General features: G+C 48.4%; 2 protein-coding genes and 1 non-coding gene across 5 annotated transcripts; 2 read left to right on the plus strand and 1 right to left on the minus strand.

The window, feature by feature from the left end:
* Nucleotides 1–2,238: 2,238 nt before the first annotated feature.
* Nucleotides 2,239–8,775, minus strand: IMP4 (IMP U3 small nucleolar ribonucleoprotein 4). 3 transcript variants are annotated; one of them, XM_067025756.1, is made up of 11 exons: nucleotides 8,637–8,775; nucleotides 8,096–8,209; nucleotides 7,842–7,950; nucleotides 6,137–6,220; nucleotides 5,314–5,423; nucleotides 5,103–5,235; nucleotides 4,863–5,017; nucleotides 4,687–4,781; nucleotides 4,494–4,567; nucleotides 4,252–4,413; nucleotides 2,239–2,467 (listed from the first exon to the last, which is right to left on the minus strand). In XM_067025756.1, the coding sequence occupies exons 2-10, from the start codon at nucleotides 8,096–8,098 to the stop codon at nucleotides 4,301–4,303; spliced, it is 876 nt and encodes a 291-aa protein (XP_066881857.1). In that variant the 5' UTR covers nucleotides 8,099–8,209; nucleotides 8,637–8,775; the 3' UTR covers nucleotides 2,239–2,467; nucleotides 4,252–4,300. The 3 variants fall into 3 exon arrangements, with proteins under 3 accessions (XP_066881857.1, XP_066881856.1, XP_058909275.1); XM_067025755.1 differs by having other exon boundaries at nucleotides 8,096–8,215; nucleotides 8,637–8,773; XM_059053292.2 differs by having other exon boundaries at nucleotides 8,096–8,215; nucleotides 8,594–8,773.
* Nucleotides 8,776–8,819: 44 nt separating this feature from the next.
* CCDC115 (coiled-coil domain containing 115) lies at nucleotides 8,820–13,091 on the plus strand. The gene is made up of 5 exons (XM_059051972.2): nucleotides 8,820–9,008; nucleotides 9,080–9,183; nucleotides 9,279–9,361; nucleotides 10,016–10,147; nucleotides 11,692–13,091. The coding sequence occupies exons 1-5, from the start codon at nucleotides 8,898–8,900 to the stop codon at nucleotides 11,802–11,804; spliced, it is 543 nt and encodes a 180-aa protein (XP_058907955.1). The 5' UTR covers nucleotides 8,820–8,897; the 3' UTR covers nucleotides 11,805–13,091.
* A 695-nt stretch (nucleotides 13,092–13,786) lies between these two features.
* TRNAE-UUC (transfer RNA glutamic acid (anticodon UUC)) lies at nucleotides 13,787–13,858 on the plus strand. The gene has a single exon. It is a non-coding gene; the product is annotated as a tRNA-Glu (tRNA).
* The last annotated feature ends 4,221 nt before the right edge of the window (nucleotides 13,859–18,079 follow it).

Consider the following 18,079-nt stretch of genomic DNA (forward strand, 5'->3'; position numbering starts at 1 on the left):
CTGGGAGGTCAGTGAGAGACTGAAAGTAACCGAGGAGTCATTGGGACTTGAAATGTTAGTTTACTAAATAATTGAGGGGTCAAAACAGTCAGGGAAGGTCATTGAGGACCCCTAACCAGGGTTCAATAGTGAATGTCAGTGGAATCACTGAGACTTCTTGGATGGTCATAGGTTCTTAGACACTCAGGGTGGCAGGATACAGAAGTATCAGTGAACTCTGAGAAAATATGGAGGCCCACTGGAGGAGTCACAGAGACTCTTTGAGTCCCTGAGTAATCATGGATACTCATGGCAGTCATTTGGGTATAGTGGATACCAGAGTAAAGGGGGAACAGCTGCTATGGGATCAAGAAAGGGCTTTATGGACCCTGCTGGTAGTGAATCTCCTTGGATGTCAATGATCACTGGAAACCAGTGCTACCTGGGGAGCAGAGACAACGTTGAGGGTCAGTGAGCCATCCATATCACTTATGGTGATGACTGAGAGGCAGGGCAGCTAACCCAGCAACTGGGTTCTGGCACTTTGGGATCTTCTGTTCCACTAGGGGCTGAGGGTCTATTTGTCTGACAGGGTGGGGTGTATATGTCTATCCATCCCCCTGGTTTAGGGGACATCTGTCTATCCTGAGGACCTACCTGCATTTCTCATAGGCTGGGTCGTACTGGCAAAGAGTAAGTCTCTCAAGATGAAGGTCTGGCTGGCTCGTTGACTGGGTAGTGGAATGTCTCTCCATTGAGTTAACGGTCTCTCTGTACAATTGTGGGGCTCTGTCTATCCTTGAGGAATTCTGTCTTTTGGTTGGCTGGAAGTGGGGTGGGAGGGGTGTCCACGTGTCTGGACACAGGTCTTTCTGGATGCCTGGCTGAGCACCTTCCCACCTGTCCAATAATCTGTCCATTTGTCTGGCTGTCTGTTGTAGTCTCTCCCTCCTGGCACTCTATCTAGAAGTCTGTCTTGCCAGGGGTCTATGTGTCTGTTTGCCTGCCAGTTTGGGAATCTTTCTGCCTATCTGGCCTGTGAACAGAGTGGCTGAGACTTTAGTCCACCTGCCATGCTTCCACCAGGGTTGGGTGTCTGGCTTTCTAGCTGCACGTCCCCCTCCTACTCCACACCCTCCTGTTTAACCGGACCACCATCCTGACACTGACCATCCCTCCATGTCTCTCCAACATCCGAATTCTCCTGGCCTGCCCACTGCTCAGCTCAGGCTGGGTGTAGGGGACGGTCAGACCCCCAAGACCTCCTCCAGCAGCCCTGGCTCACCCCTCTCCATTGTCCCAGAGAACTGCAAGCTGTGTTCTTGCAGTGGGACTCCTGCTGCTGGCCCTCTTGTGCACCCTACTGGCCCACTGTCCTGAAGATGCTGAGCACCCCAGCACCCACATGCCACACGCCAGTCTGCCACCTGCTTCCCAGCTCAGAGTGCTAGGCCACCCAACAGAGCCAAGTGGACAGGGTGCCGGAAGGTGCTCGGAGAAGCCTTTGCAATACTGTGAAGAACCCAGCCTGCGCTGATGTTGCACAGGGGAAATAGTAACTTTTAAACAGTGGAGAAACCTGGCAGACACCACCCTCACCTAGAAGGCTTATGCGGAGATAGTCTGAGACTACGGACATCCCTATCGAACAGTTCTTCTGACTTCCTTTTTTGCTAGGCCACAAAAGGGAACAAAAAATTTGAAAAAATTCTCCCACTGCTCCACTCTGTTAAGAACTTTTGGATTGGGTGTGGGCTGACCTGTTGGCCCACCTACAAGTCTGGCATTTGGCAAAAAAGGAAAAATGCCAGTGTCTCCAGTTACAAGTGGCAGCTTGCATCCACCAGTGACTGGAGTTAACTGCCTTTGGGAGGGCTTTTGTTCCAGACTCTGGAAATTCCACAAGACAAACCAATTTCCTAACTGAATAAATTACAAAGAAAAAAAATTAAAAAGAGAGAATTCTATAGGATAAAAGAGACTTAGAACTTATACACAGATGCTCATAACAGCATTATCAAAATAGCCCCAAAGTGAAAAACAAACCAACTTTCATCAACTGATGGATAAATAAGGTGTACACACGCAGTAGAATACTGTTTAGCAATAAAAAAAGGAATGAAGTACTGACACATGCTACAACATGGATAAATTTTGCAAACAATGCTAAATAACACCACATATCATATGATTCCGTTCCGTTACCGAGTTGAAGCTCATAATGCTCGCCGCACTACAGGCCGATAATCGAGAGACTAGTTGTTGGGACAAGAAATTAAGACTTTATTTGGAAAGCGAGCAAACCGAGAAGATGGTGGGCTCCTGCCCCAAAGAAACATCTTGCCTGAGTTAGAATTCAGGCTCCTTTTATACTAAAAGAGGAGGACGTAAAATCAAACACTTCCTGGTTCCCATCAGCCTCTGGAGAGGATGTGTTAATTTCTTCCTCCCTGCAGTCATTTACAGGTAGACCTGGTCAGGATGTTTCCTGTGAGTTAAACAAAGGTATTTTAGCTCATTATCTGGAAAGCAGAGTTCCCAGAGATGAGCCATTATATATAACTCAAGCTTACAGGCAACATCCCTTTAGTGATTAGCTTGTAATAGAATACAAAAGGTTCTTCCCTATTACAGTTCCTATGGAATGTCCAGAATAGGCAAGTCTATAGAAACCAAAAGTAGATTGGCGGCTACAAGGGGCTGGGGGCTGAGAGCTGGGAGATGGTTGGAGAGGAATAATGGAAAGTGACAGCTAAAGAGTATGGAGTTTCTTTTAGGAGGGACAAAAATGCTCTAAAATTAGACTGTGGTGATGGTTGTACAACCCTGTGAATATGATTTAAAAATATTTAATTGTACACTTTAAACAGGTGAACTGTGTGGGACATGTGCATTGTATCTCAATAAAGCTGTTTTTAAAAAACCAAGAGACTTGTCAATCATTTGCAATGAATGGACCTAAGTTGGATCCTAGTTCAAACAAACATAACGTAATCAGGGAAAACTGAACATTAATGTGTAGGATTCGGAATAATTGTTGATTTTTTAGGTGCGACAGTGGTATTGTTATTCCTGTTGAGTCTTATCTTTCAGAGATATATGGAAATATTTATGGATGAAATATGGTGTCTGGGATTTGCTTCAAAATAAACGGAGTGGATAAAAGGAGTGGGTGGGGCTATGAAGGAAACCAGGGTGGTCAGCACTGAGATGGGCTCATGGACTCACTGTACAATCCTCTCAGCTCTTATGTTTGGAATTCTCCACAATTAAAAGACTTAAAACAATCAATCAACATAGAGGTGAACAACTGTTTCTATAAAGAGCTAACAGGTCACAGAGAACACAGATACACTAACAGTCAATGAGTATTTGAAGATGCATAAGCTGTCATAATTAAAGAAATGCAAATTCAACTGAATACCTATTTTCACCTAGAGCTCAGGCAAGATGCAAAGTGTGACAGTTCCGAGTGCCTACAGGACACAGGAAACACTCAGGCCTGGTGACAGCGGCTGAGAGACAGCCCCCTGGAGGACAATCTGCAGCATCTGTAACCATTTTCAAGACACAATTCCACTTGCAGTAGTTTACTCATCAGATATACTCGCATAAATATGCAGAGGTATGTTCAATGTTCTTGAAGCATTGTTTGTGGTAGTAAAAACAGGAAACAACTTGAGTGTGCGACCATCACAGAGTGGTGAATTAACACACACCAGACATCCTAGATACCCTAGAAATATCCTCGGTAATCCAGGGAGAGCCTAAGGAGATCCTTAAAGGGAAAGATGGTCATCATAAAGCTTTCCACTGCTGGTGAGTCCAAGTGCACTGGGTCCTCTGAGGAACTTTAATTACACTCAAAGGAGGCCACAATGAAGTGAATAAATGGTTTGCCTCTTGTTTATTTTCTCTCTGTCCCTGGCTGAGAGCTGGCCCCAGCGCCAAGCCCTGCTCTAAGTGAGACTTCCATGCTCACATTATTATCCCCACTCCCAGATGAGGAAGTCACAGGGCCCCGACTCCTGAGTGACAGAGAGCAGCACCAAATCTCCCAGGGTAGCACCAAACCCTCTGTGGCCCAGGGGCAAGCCAGCGCATCAGGCCTGCCTTGTCCTAGACACGATATCCCCACCAGGCCAGAGAATGTCCCAGAGCTATCAGGTCCCCAGCTGAGGAGACCCCACATCCTTCGCACTCAGCCTGACAGCCCTGTCCTGGCCACTCAGAGGCCAGCAGGGTGCTGTGGCAAACAGACTTTATTCTGACCTCTCCCCAGCTCCCGGGTCCAGGTCCACATCCTGACTGGTGAGCAGGCTCACTCAGCACTCAGGAAGACCCTCTTGTGCGCGGTGTTGGTGTAGGGGTGCCAGCGCCACTCCACGTCTGCTGTGGCCTCCTGTTCCAGCGTGCCCAGACGGATCATGTACACTGGCGAAGGGGGATGAGATATGGTCACTTACACAGCCAGCATGCCCCCCACCGGATGTGGGATAAAGCCCCAAACTCACACTTCAGCTCAAAGCGAGGCCCAACCTCGGTCAGCTCCACATTGCGGTGGCTGGTCTTCTTGTACACATGGTGCCTGGGGCAGGGGGGGCAGGGCGGGAGTGAGGGGAGGCAGGGAACAGCTTCGGGGTCAACAACAAACAGCACAGGGACACCAAAGTCAGGACACCACTCGGGCCCAGCCCACTGACCCACCGGAAGGAGATGTAGTCATCCTGGTTGGCAAAGGTGATGACCCGGCGGCTGTCATCTTTGGGCACAGGAAACAGGTAGCGGAGTATGTCAGAGACCTGGGGCAGAAGAAGAAAAGTGGCACATGCCTAGCCTGGCACTCCAGGCCCTCAGCCCTCACCCCACGGCCTCAGACTCACCCGCTTACCCAGGCGGGAGGAGAAGCCGTGCATAATCAGGTGAGGCTTGGCCTCCGACGCAGTGCCCAGGTCAGGGATGTCATGCCGCATGACCACGTTGCACAGTGTGAAGTACGCGGTTGGGCCAAAGGGCAGGTGGCTGACAATGAGCCCCACTGGCAGGGCCAGGTAAGCCGTCAGAGACCCTCTGCTCCCAGCCAGCCATCATGGTAGCACCCTGCTCCCTCCCTTCAGTCTTACCAGGTGTGCCTCGATGCTCGTGGACAACCAGCAGGTCAGTGACCCCATTGGCTTTGCAGGCTCGCACCAGCGCCCCTACCTCATGCCGGCCACGGTTCATGCGCTGGGCGCCTGGGAACACCAACTTTAGCTCCTGCATATGAACTCCCTCTGGTTAGGACTGGGGCTCCTGGGGCCTGAGCATCTCCCACTAACTCCCAACTACCAGTACCTTTGCAAACATCTTGAGGCGGGAACTGGGGTCTCGGGAAGTAGTGATCATGACCTTGGGATCCTCAACCCCTGCCCATCGATACTCATCATCCATGTGGTTGGTCACACCTGTTAGGAGCACGAGGCACAAGAATGTGACACTGTCTAGAGGAGTGAAATGCTAACTTGGGATGGCCAGATCCACCTAGAACAGCACAGTCTGACAATACCTTCAAGGACGGAAAGGCTCTCTACCTGCTCTGGGCCAACAGGTGGCCCCCAGCCACACTGGCTACAAACACAAGTGTGACCAAGGAACTGAATCTTTCTATTTAATTTTAGTTCATTTAAGCTGTAGTAATCACATGGAGCTAGTAGCTACCATGTTAGCACAAGTCCAGATTCTGTTAAGGCCAAAGATATCAGGCTCCATTCCCTCATAACAAACATTTATAATGTTTCTGATTCCTTTGATATTTGTTGAATAATGCAGTGCATGAGACATCTGAGTGCCAATGAAGTGCTGGTAGCTGAGGACACAGCAGTGAACAACATGGACACTGTTCTGCCCCAGCAGAGCCCACCATCCTAGTAAGGGGGGACAATCAACAGACAAAGCAAAGCAGAAAGTGGGGTAATACTGTGTCATGTAAATGGAATAGGGAGCACTCAGGGAGAGGTCCCCTGAGGTATCATCTGTACAGAGCTACGAGGGCACCTGGGCGACAGTTTCAGGAGTGGGAGCTGCACAACCTTTCTTCAAGGTGTCTGAGTTATGACATGGAAGACAGTGGGTTCAACTGCAGGGAGGGAGGCTGACACACAGGGTCAGGGAAGGTCACCTTCACCGCCGGCATCGTCAAACTCCAGGGAACCCTGTAAGGCCAGAGCCTCCCTGCGTAACTCGGTGGGAATCAGGCGGTTCTCTGCAGAGGGAAGACAGAGGGGCTAGTGAGACACATGCATGGAGCCTTCAGTTTATACAACACTGAACAAACCTGATGGAAAAATACCCCTTTTACTCCTTTCTGAGCAGAGTGGTGATACGTAACTGGGGGGAGAGGGTTGAAACTATTTTTGGGTACATGCCAACCTGCTAACAGTGGTTATAGGAGATTTCATTTACTATGGTTCCTGAGTCTCAAGACTTGAAGGGTTTCTAAAATACTTAATCACAAGTATGCACTTCCTTCGTAGTTAGAAAAAAACTAACAATTAATTTGTAAAGACTAAATGGAACCTGCTCTTTCTATACAAAGGTGGACCAGAAACCCTGAAACCCTGTGACAATAAAATCATTAATCGTGATGCTCTGGGTCAGAGGTTTCCTCTGTGAACTAACGCTGGACTTGGCAGAGGGGCTAGGCTGTGGGCATGCCCACTTTGGAGCATGCCCTTGAACCCAGCAGGTCCCTCCCACATGCCCTGGACAAACTCTTGCACATGGAAGAGAATGTTCACAGCAGCAGGCCTGCCCCAAACTAAAAGTAAGCTCAACACCACCCACAGGGAAATGGATGAAGACCCTGTGGAATATTAACCTGCAGGAGCCCCACCTACACTCAATGGATCTTAGAAACAACACTGAACCAAAACAGAAAGCTGCAAAAGAATACATGCAACATAATACTACCTTTACAACTAAAAATCGACCAACATGATTTAAGAATACAAACAAGCATGATAATCCTCAAAATGAACAGCAAGGAAATGGCTCATTTTTAATCAATATTCAATACCGTGTTTATCTAAGTTGGGGAAAATATTTCTGAATTTAAATATATTGATCATTTTTCATTTCTTAACACGGGCAGATAAGTCACAGGTGTTTAACTTTATTTTTGACATAAATATTACACACACATACCTCATATACTTTATATGCCTAAAACCTAAGAAAGTCAAAGTGAATCTAAAATAGAGATATGGAGTTGATGTACTATCAGATAGGAAACAGAGCTCCACCAACATGAGAACCAACAAAATACGGATAAATACGGCATTTCCAATCAGGCATTTGTGACAGGCTCTTCATTAGTACGGCAAATGGAAAGCGGGGAAAATATTGCAAAGTTAAATTCCTAATTTACAACGCAAATAAAATTAAGTTCTACACGAGTTAACAGTTTTAAAATACAAGGGACTCATAACAGCACTAAAAGACAATAAGATATTCCTGTTACCTTGTAGTGAAAAAAGTAGCAAGAATAAAAACGACAGGGGAAATAAATATAGGACCACGTGAAATGTTTAAATTTGGGAAGACCTAGACACTGTAAATAAAATCACTACGCAAGTTGTACAATCTGGCTACTGCAGCATAACTGACAAGTAATTCACACCATCATGAAAGCGACATTTGCAACCTATCAGGAAGATCCAACAGGAAAGGAAAATGGCCAGTAAATACTTGAAACGATACTCACCATACTAACACAAGTAAACGCTAATTAAACGCGTTAAGACATCACTGGCCTTTTTCCCGTTGGGTTTTAACAGGAAAGCCCAAGGGTCTTTACAGTGACTGGGGGGCGGGGACAGACGTACCCTCGAGCGCACGCCGAACCTTGTCCTTCCTCTCCTGGGCCGTTCGCCGAGCCTCCTCACATGCCTTGCGATACAGGTACTCGCGGCGAAGGCGGGCCTCGCGGCGCAGCTGGGAAACAGCAGATCCGCTCAGACAAACCTTTTTCGCCGCGCAAGGCCGGGCCCAGGTAACACCCGCCCCGAGCCCACGGGCCACATCCCCAGCCTCCGCGAGCCCCCGACCTCCAAAACAGGAGTTTAAACATCCCTCCTACCATCCTGGGCGCAACTTCCACGCGAGTCCAGGAGTTCTCTTCTGGCGCCACCGGCACCACGCAGTTGTCGCTTCCGCCCTCAACCGAGAAAGCCGCTAGAGGCCTCACTAGATTCTGCGGCTGCCGAAAACGCCCAAAGTTAAAATGGCTGGGAGTCGCAAGGCGATTGGCCAGCCCGAAGCGGGAGCAACCACTAGGCGGGGGGTGGGGGTGGGGGTGTCAAGGTGCTGTCACGTGGCTTAGAACGGCCGTTAATAAAGGCGTCGGCCGTGGCTTCGCTATCTACCGTGCGGAGCGGGATGCTCAATTAGAAGATGGTGAACAGCTAAAATAATCATAATTGGAGGCTCGAATAGTGCAGCAACGGTAAAAGCTGCACAGCGATTGAACGGATGATCGCCTAGCGTTCGGTTCTAGAATTGAATTTAAATCCCCTCCTCCCTTAAAATGGTTGCCGAACAGCTATGCCTCCTTCCATCGCCACTGCGACAGCCGTACTTTAAAAAACGGCCGATTCCAAAAGCGATTCGGAGACACCCACAGCTCTCGCCGACTGTCCGGGTGGCTGGTCCCCTTCCGGTGCTCGCGTGACGAAGCGCTAATCACCTCCCCGGGCCGCTGCTCTGAGGGTGCTTATCCTGAAAGGAACTAAGCGAGTCGCCTCCACCCAGTGGGCGTCTCGGCCCAAGGCTGGGAACGCCCCCTCGGGGAAAGACCTCGCGCGCCTATTGGCTGTCCTTCTGGCACGGCGGACGCTGATTGGGCGACCTGGGGAGCCGGCTACTGACTGTGTGCGGAGCCCATGGCGGCGCGGAATCCGCGAGCCGAGCTGGACTCCCTTCTCCTGCAGCTGCTCGGGGACCTGGAGGAACTGGAGGCGAAGCGGGCGGCGCTGAACGCCCGGGTGGAGGAGGTGGGAGTCTGGGGCGGGCGGGCCGGCACGCGAAGGTTACTGAGTTTCACCGCTCTCCTCTCTCTTCTCAGGGCTGGCTCTCGCTCTCCAAAGCTCGCTACGCCATGGGTGCGAAGTCGGTAGGGCCTCTGCAGTATGCTTCCCGCATGGAGCCCCAGGTCCGCGTCTGCACCAGGTGAGGTCCCTTTCACGCTGCAGCGGGTGGGCAGGCAGGCGGCAGGTCGGGGCCGCCAAAGGTCCCCTTTGGCGGCCTCCCTTCTCGTTCTTTAGCGAGGCCCAGGACGGATTCCAGAAGTTCTGGATGGTGAGAGCCGGCACCCAGATTCCAGAGGAGGTGGGACCCCGCGAGGCAGGTGAGTCCCCCCGCCCCTTCTTCCCGTAGGGCCCCTTCCGATGTCAAAGACAAAATGCATGGGACAACAGAGGAGATGATTTTATTTAGGCTGTCGCGATAGAGAGAGCACCCCAGATCTGAAGATCAGATTGTAGAATGTCTCAGCAGAGTGGTTTTTTGCCTTAGACTTTTAGAGGGAGAGCGAGAAAGTTATAGGTGAGGTTATTTACAGTTGGGATTGTTTTGCAATCAGAGGAAGTCTCGGCTGCGCAGAAGATATATATTTGTGTCTAGCTAGTTTCAGCGGGACAAGCTTCTAATCTCAGTTAATCATTCGTGAGACAAAGAACGGGAAGTTGAAGGGTCTGTCTGGCCTTTCAGCATGTTCAGGTGAAATGGGAAAAGTCAGTGTGTGGCTTTTTCACGGGTAAACAAGGGAGGTCATTTGCTGGTTTTATGATAGTCAAGAGAAAGAATGGACAGATTCACATGAACCACAGGGGGAATGGTGGTTCTTTGTAGTAAGCTGTTTTCCAGACATAAAATCTTGAGAGGATTTTCCGACCATCGGTATTTTCTGGGATCATGAGCTCAAATGAAGTTTAACACTGTGTCACTGAGAAAACAAGGGCCAGGTAACAAGACCCCCAACCTCCAGCCTTTCTTTTTACAGTTCTGCGCAGGCGCAAGGGTCTCACGAGGACCCCGGAGCCAGACCCCTCCCCAGCTCCCCAGGACCCTCTGAACTGGTTTGGAATCCTGGTTCCTCACAGTCTACGGCAAGCTCAAGCCAGCTTCCGGGAGGGTGAGTGGACCCTCTATCTACAGGGAGCACTTGAGCACTAATGCCAGGGCTGGGATTAGTCTGCAAAGGGCTTCGCAGGTTTCCTCCATTGCAGACTTTTGTTGCACACCTTCTGTTTTTTCAAAAAGCATATATTCGCTGTTGGCAGAGTTCCAGGTTCATATTAGGTGCTGGCAGTAAACAAAAGGGACAGACACCCTCATGGGATGTTTATTCTGTTGAGGGCAGAAAAACAACATGCAAACAAATAAGTAGACCCTAAATATAATACCAGGTAATGAGACTTGCTATAAAAAATAAGGTAGAGTATGGAGTGGGCTGGGGAAGCTGTTTTTTGAATGGTAGCCTGGAAAGGGCTCTGAAGAGATGAAGGAGAGAGCTTTGGTGATCTGGGGGAACAGAATTCTAGGTGCAGGGACCAGCCAGGGCAGAGCTCTGAGGCAAGGTTGTATCTGGAATGGCAGAGAGGAGGCCAGTGGTCTAGTGGAGGGGGGCAGGGGGAAGGCAGTAGAGGATGGGGTGAGTGGCGGGAAGCTGCACGTTTTTTCAAGTAAAAGCCACAGGATTTGCTGACAGATCAACTGGGCAGTAAAGGAAGCAGTGGAGTGAAGGATGAGCCCACAGTTTCTAGCTAGAATGCCTGAAAGGGTGGATGCCCTCCCCTGGAGTGGAAGGGCTGCAGAGCAGCAGCAGCCCAGAGGAAGTCAGGAGTGGTGTGGGGTGTGTTCCTGGTACTGTGTGGTGGAGATTCTGATCACATGGTTGGCCACATGCATCTGGAGTTTGGAAGAGGACTGGGCTGGAGAGAGAGATTTGGGAGCCCACTGCATAACACGGGTTTTAAATTCCCAAGTTGCTAACACAGACACAGCATTAACGTTGAAATGCAATAAGATCAGCAGAGGTCCTGGGAATGTGGACAGGAAGTAAGGGGAAAAAGAAGGGAAGAAACCAGTCGAGGAGACTTAGAAGCAGCAGTGAGTCAGGAGCAACACCAAGAGGGTAAGATGTGCCCTGGAGGGAGGTGATCAGGTGTGGGGCCAGCTCTGCTGCCAGGCAGGTAGGCTGAAGACTGGACTGGCCAGTGGACTGGGTGGTGTGGAGGGCCCAGAGGACTTGACAGCAGCTGTTCCAGGAGAAGCATCAGGTGAAAGCAACGTAGAGGTGGATCCAGAGTGTGGACCACTCTTGGGGGCAGAGAAAACAGATAGAAGGAGCGAGGACAAGAGCAGTGAGGGGCTGTGATAATGGAGAAAAGAAGGAAGGAAATAAGGGCATGAGACTATATTATGATCTGTGAATTTTTAGTTCCTGGTGGGTGATATAAGGGGGTCAAGGAAGTATTCTGAGGAGGTGACATTTTAGCAACGACCTGAAGGACATGAGGGTATGGGTCCAGTGAGGTTCTCGAGGAGCCAATGCAAGGCTATACCTGGAATGTTTTAGGTAGAGTGTGAAAGCCAGAGAGGCCTGGGGATGTCCAGAGCCCCCCGAGTCATTTGTCACCACAGATACCATGGTGACAGTCTCTCCTCTTCCTCTAGGTCTGCAGCTGGCTGCAGACATGGCCAGCCTTCAGATCCGCATCGACTGGGGTCGAAGCCAGCTCCAGGGGCTGCAGGAGAAACTCAAGCAGCTGGAGCCCGGGGCTCCCTGACCTGCCACCACAGAAGCAAGGCAGTGAGCACAGCTGTTCTTCGATGTGGCTGCATAATCTCAGGCCTTCTTCCTTCACAGATTGCCCCCCACCCCAGCTATTCCTTCCTCCTTAATACTTCTCTGGTCTGCATGTTTCCAACTTTGTTACGTGGGGAAGTTTGAAGGGACAAAGTAGTGTTGAAAGTCACTACTATGAAACCACTTCTAGACTTCTGTTGTCTCAGGACATACTCATGTGGGGCAGGCAAAGACCTGTTAGGTTCGTTCATATCACTGAACAACTGTAACAACCTGATGCATAAATCAGCTGTGGTTTTTCATTAAAGGATGAAATATTGCATAGCTAGTGGCAGGGAAGGACACAAGTAGGTGCTTCAGTTTCACTGGATCTTTAAAAGTGATTTTGATGGAGGAAAAAACCATACACAGCCAACAGATCAGGAAAGAATGATTCCTCATCGATAAAACACACACACACCCAAGTAGATGGGCAGCGCTTGGCAGGTTTTAAGCCAGAAAGTAAAAAGGATCGGACCTAGATTTTCAAGGGACATCTTTCAAGAGACCATTCAGGTTTTTAAAAACTTGCCTTTATCTTTCCAAGAGTGAGTCTTTTAATTTGTTGAAGGGCCAGGAACTTCGTGTCAATTCATTTTCCTACTGGCTTGTTGATATTTTTAGCAGTTTCTAGGAGCTAATTGTTATGTTTGGTGGATGTTAGTTTTTTGTTCATAATATGAGATGTAAATTTTCTTCCCAGTTTGTCTTTTAATTATGCTTATGGTGGTTAAAAAAAAAAAAACCAAACTTTTTATTATAAAATAAAACACATTACACTAAACTGCACAGACCAAATGAATAGCTCAAAGATCAAGGTGAAAGCTATCATGAACATCTCTCAGCTCTTGTGTTTTTAAGTCAGTTTTCCTAGTACAGTTGAATTTATCAATCAGCTGTTTTATGATTTCTTGCTTTGGGATTGTAGTTGATGTGACAGTAAGGGAATTCGCCAGTGTTTTCCTCAAGAACTTTTGTGTTTTCAGGTGAGGTACAGGGTGAGTCCTGAACTCAACTTCCTCTTTTCTACCACAGGTCCACATACAGGGGACCACCCTTATCGCTGATTTGTGATGCCACCTTTTTATTTCGATTAATCCCAATGTTGTATACCTGTACCATAATCTGGTGGTTCCATTCTGTTTCATTGATCTTAATGTCAGACACAGGAACCACACTGTTTTAATTCCTGAGCCTTTAATATATACTTTAACCGCAGTAGCGCACATTTTCTGGTTGGAGGGAATTTTTTTTTTTTTTTTTTTTGGCGGGGGCGGGGTGGGGGGGACTACGTTGAGCTTGAGTTGTCTGTGAAAAAGCCTAATTGAAGCACTGAAATGGAAACGCTGTGCCCGGAGGAAAAAAGGGCATCCCTCCAACCCACACAAAAGGTTGAATTTCAGACCAAAACCTGTTACCAACAAAGTGCCAACCTGTGAGATCTTCAAGCTAAAATGAGTGAATGATAACACCCCGTTTTTGCTTTTCGAGGTAAAGATTTTCACGGGGAACCCGGTCCTGGGGCGGGGGAAGAAGGGGTGTCTTGTTTTAGATGTCAGTTAACATCGAAGGACAAGCAATAGCCCTCCTTTATTTACTGTTTAAGTTGGGCTTCGGTGGCGGCCACGGTCCCAGCGGGATGTGCTAGTGCGCACGGTGACTATGACCAGCGCCCAGACACCCTCGCTTTGGTTCTTGGGAACACTTCCGGGAGGAGGAGTTCCCGCCCCTGGGAGGGGCCCGGATGTGCCGGCGGGCGCTGCGTAGGCGGGAGGGCTAGTGAAGCCGGGCTCGCGCAGCCGCAGTCTACATGGATTTCTGCCAGCGGGAGCAAGGCAGAGGTTCGCAGACGATGTGGCCGTGGTGACGACAAGCTGACGCAAGTAATATATGTCGTATCGAGGAGAAGAGTTCTTCGGCAGTTCCCATATGGTCTAGCGGTTAGGATTCCTGGTTTTCACCCAGGCGGCCCGGGTTCGACTCCCGGTATGGGAACGTTGAGTTGTTTTCTTACTCTCTCAACTTGCCACAGTTTGGCTTTTTTCCACTAGTACACCTCAACGTCAAATTAAATCCCTCTCTCCATTTAAACCGAGAGAAATTGAAGCCCGGGAGGCTCTGGGCCCCATCCGTCAGCTTATTAATCGGAAGTGCCGATTTTCATCACGTCATTGACTAGTTGTTCTACCAGTGAGTTACATGCGGTACCATATCCACTACAGGTGTGACTAATAGTAGTAGTTACAGGTTAAATGTTTACTCCAGTATGTGAGTATTAGACCACCGCCGTGAAGGGCGCCCCGGGCCCCGACTCTCCCTCGAGGGCGGCGCCGCCGCAGCCTGGCTCCCGGGCCTGCGGGGAGGGTGGGGCAGCCTCTGCGGAGCTGAGTCCGCGGAGGGGCGAGGGGCACGCTGCGGAGGGGACCGGAGCGTTTCCCGACGGTTTTAGCTCTCTTTGGCGGCCGCTGCGTTTGCCCGTGGTCCAGTGGTTAGGGGTCCTGGGTTCTCAAGGAGGCAACGCGCGCTTGCGAGCCGCTCCCGCACGCCACGCCCCCCGCACTCCAGCCCGGGCACACTTCCCTTCGAAAGGGGAGCCAAAGCCACAAACATGAGTCAGGAAACGCCTTTCTCCGTTTTCCATCCCTTTACCCTGTCGGATCGGTTAACCCAGGGAGTTTACGCGCAGGCCCGAGGCCCTGTCCCCGGGAGCGCACCGCCACACGCGTGTATTCATTCACACTTCTGCGCGGGGGGCGGGGATTATCTCTATGATCATATTAATTGTAAGCATGGATGTTACAGTAGGTTACAGTGGTTTCTGATCTGGTATGCAGAGAGCTTGGAAGTCACTCCTGTCCTCACAATAAGGAAAAAGCTGAGAAAACTACAGTTTGGCCACTTGTCTTAGATCATGAGGAAACTGAGGTCGCGGGGCCAACTGCTGCCTCGAAAACTGGAGAGAAGAGTGAGGACAGAGAGCCAGGCCTCACGAGGCTCAGAAGCGGCTGCCAGAGTCAGCAACTTGTAGGAAAACTTGGAGGCTCACTGAGCGTCACACTTACGGATTTTACTCCAGGAGCCCTACCAGGTGCTCTGGGTCAGGACTGGAGAAAAAGCCCCCGGTGCTTCTGGCAAGGGGAGGGGGAAAGGAACCGTTCAGAAACGAACCAGCGCAGCCTGTCCTCCTTAACAAAGGCCCATCCTCAGGGAAACTGTTACCAGAGCATACCCAACCTGGGGGAAGGGAGATACGGAACTCCAACCCTCTCTCGCCATAAAGGGAGGAACAGGAGCTCAGAAACACTTGTGAAGGTCACAGCCCAGGGGCAGATGCTCAGTAAAAGACCTAACCATAGGATTCTAGACACTTCCCCTCCGCCCAGGTCTTACCACCACATAACTAAAGCTCCTGCTAGGCTCAGAATCTGTGTAAGAGGTCTCATGGGAAAGCCAAAGACAACACAAGACACGAAAATAAGAACACTGGAGGAAATTTTAGCCTCTGACACCTACAACTAGAGCAAACAATAAATACAGCCGGGTTCCTAGCCAGAAAAATACAAAAGCTCACACTGAAAGCCTGCTTACCTCAGTTCTTTCTACCTGATACATCATGTGTAGCTCTTAACAAAAATTTAAAAGACAGATGATAAAACAGGGACCGTTTCTATGCCCTTGAGCCCCTGAAATTATTCAGACTAGCCAATCCTAAAACCAGTTGCCCTGCCTCTGCCTCTTCACTTCCCCTTGGTCATTCTCTGTATCCCATACCTCCACATGCATCTCTACTCCCCCGCTTGGGAATGTTGAGCACAATAAATTATGTCTTCAGTGGCAATTGTCTCCTGATCTGTTGGCCTTACAATACCTAAGTAATAATAATAAAACATTGAAACAATCGGTCCAGCAAGCAGAGTGGTTTGACCTCAGACCGGATGACTGATCTTCACTTTCTAACAGGTCTTTCAGATGGCAGCAGCAGGCACGCTGCTGGCTGGCATGCTGTTGCTGTAGCCAAAGCTGCTTTTTGTTGCCTCTACCAGATGTTGCAGTGAATCCCGTTCATAAATTTTGGAACTTGTAAACAAAGTCCTCCCCTAGTTCCTATCTGAGTCAAGGTGTCAAGTGTCCAGGACAGAATACCTGGGGGTAGTTCAAATTAATTGGCTACTTGTGACAGTTGAAAGGCTCCTCCAAGGAGAGTGAGGGGTAACTCTTTCCAAGTGCCATGGGATGGATCTGAGCAGCCCACTGGACAACACTGAGAAGTGGTGGGGCCATCAGAGTCATAATATTCTGTAACAGAGTTGGTTTCTTTGGCCTATTCCACGTGATGGCGAGGGACTACTCTGAGACTACTGTGTCTCAAGCCATTCATGGGGTCAGGGTGAGGGCATCCCAGCTACGATGACACCCCCAAGTGTTGCCCAGTGGAGTATTTGCCCTTCCAGAATTTGAAATGAAATCTTTAAAAAAAATTTTTATTGTGATAAAATATACTTCATAAAATTTACCATCATAACCATTTTTTTCTCTTTTAAAAAATTTATTGAAATATAGTTTATTTAAAATGTTTTGTTAGTTTCTGGTGTACAGCAAAGTGATTCAGTTATACATATATATAAATATTTTAAAATATTTATTTATATTTTATTTGGCCGTGTGAGGTTTTAGTTGCAGCACGCGGGATCTTCGTTGTGGCATGCAGGAACTTTAGCTGCAGCATGCTAACTCTTACTTGTGGCAGGTAGGATCTAGTTCCCTGATTAGGGATTGAACTTGGGCCCCCTGCATTGGGAGTGCAGAGTCTTAGCCATTGGACCACCAGGGAAGTCCCTAGTTATACATATATATATTATAATAGTTTGCATCTGCTAATCCCAAACTCCCAATCCATCCCTCCCCCACCCCACTTCCACTTGGCAAACATAAGTCTGTTCTGAGTCTATTTCTGTTTTGTAGACAAGTTCATTTATGTCATATTTTAGATTCCACATATAAGTGATATCACATGGTATTTGTCTTTCTCTTTCTGACTTACTTCACTTAGTATGATAATCTATGGGTCCATCCATGTTGCTGCAAATGGCCTTAGTTCATTCTTTTTTATGGCTGAGTAGTATTCCATCGTGTGTGTGTGTGTGTGTGTGTGTGTGTGTGTCTGTGTCTGTGTCTGTGTGTGTGTATGCCACATCTTCTTTATCCATTCATCTGTCAATGGACGTTTAGGTTGTTTCCATGTCTTGGCTATTGTAAATAGTGCTGCTATGAACATAGGGGTGCATGTATCTTTTCAAATTAGAGTTTGGACTTGTCCAGATATATGCCCAGGAGTGGGATTGCTGGATCACATGGTAACTCTATTTTTAGTTTTTTGAGGAACCTCCATACTGTTTTCCATAGTGGCTGCACCAGTTTACATTCCCACCAACAGTGCAGGAGGGTTCACTTTTCTCCAACACCCTCTCCAGCATTTGTTATTTGTAGACTTTTTAATGATGGCCATGCTGACCAGTGTGAGGTGGTACCTCATGGTAGTTTGCATTTCTCTAATAATTAGTGATGTTGAGCATCTTTTCATGTGCCTGTTGGCCATCTGTATGTCTTCTTTGGAGAAATGTCTAGTTAGGTCTTCTGCCCATTTTTTGATTGAGTTGTTTGGTTTTTTGTTATTGAGTTGTATGAACTGTTTGTATATTTTGGAAATTAAGCCCTTGTCAGTCACATCATTTGCAGATATTTTTCTCCCAATCTGTATGTTGTCTTTTCATTTTGTTTCTGGTTTCCTTTGCTGTGCAAAAACTTGTAAGTTTGATTAGGTCCCATTTGTTTATTTCTGCTTTTATTTCTGTTGCCTTCATAGACTGACCTAAGAAAACATTGGTATGATTTATGTCAAAGAGTGTTTTGCCTATGTTCAGTCCCCTCAGCTTGGGTCTTTGCTTGAGTGGAAAGGACAGATGCCAGGACCCTAATGATCTTTCTAGCTCTAACAGCCTGTAATTCCAGTTAAATAAAAAGGAAGGAAATCATTTTGGCCCCCCTCTCAATGTTAATTTTTTTTAATAATTAGCAGGAAATCTTCAGGACCAGTCCCCAGAATTGGTGGGCTTGTCTTCTGTGGAGGTTTGGCACTGTTCTGGGTGGGCCAGAACTTTCAGCCCAGCCTATGCTCCTAGAGAATGTGTGCCGGGCTCAAGAGAATGAGATTAAGTG

Source organism: Kogia breviceps, chromosome 2 (assembly GCF_026419965.1).
Source record: "Kogia breviceps isolate mKogBre1 chromosome 2, mKogBre1 haplotype 1, whole genome shotgun sequence".
Lineage (NCBI taxonomy): Eukaryota > Metazoa > Chordata > Mammalia > Artiodactyla > Physeteridae > Kogia > Kogia breviceps.

What these genes read in the sequence shown, in the direction of transcription:
- IMP4 (XM_067025756.1), bottom strand. An exon ending in GGTTCGGCGTGCGCTCGAGG is followed by an intron (nt 6,221 to 7,841) that starts GTACGTCTGTCC and finishes TTCCCTCTGCAG; the next exon opens with AGAACCGCCTGATTCCCACC. An exon ending in CCTCCCGCCTGGGTAAGCGG is followed by an intron (nt 4,782 to 4,862) that starts GTGAGTCTGAGG and finishes CTTCTGCCCCAG; the next exon opens with GTCTCTGACATACTCCGCTA.
- CCDC115 (XM_059051972.2), top strand. Translation starts at nt 8,898, where the DNA reads ATGGCGGCGCGGAATCCGCGAGCCGAGCTGGACTCCCTTCTCCTGCAG. An exon ending in TGAACGCCCGGGTGGAGGAG is followed by an intron (nt 9,009 to 9,079) that starts GTGGGAGTCTGG and finishes CTCTCTTCTCAG; the next exon opens with GGCTGGCTCTCGCTCTCCAA. An exon ending in GGTGGGACCCCGCGAGGCAG is followed by an intron (nt 9,362 to 10,015) that starts GTGAGTCCCCCC and finishes TTCTTTTTACAG; the next exon opens with TTCTGCGCAGGCGCAAGGGT.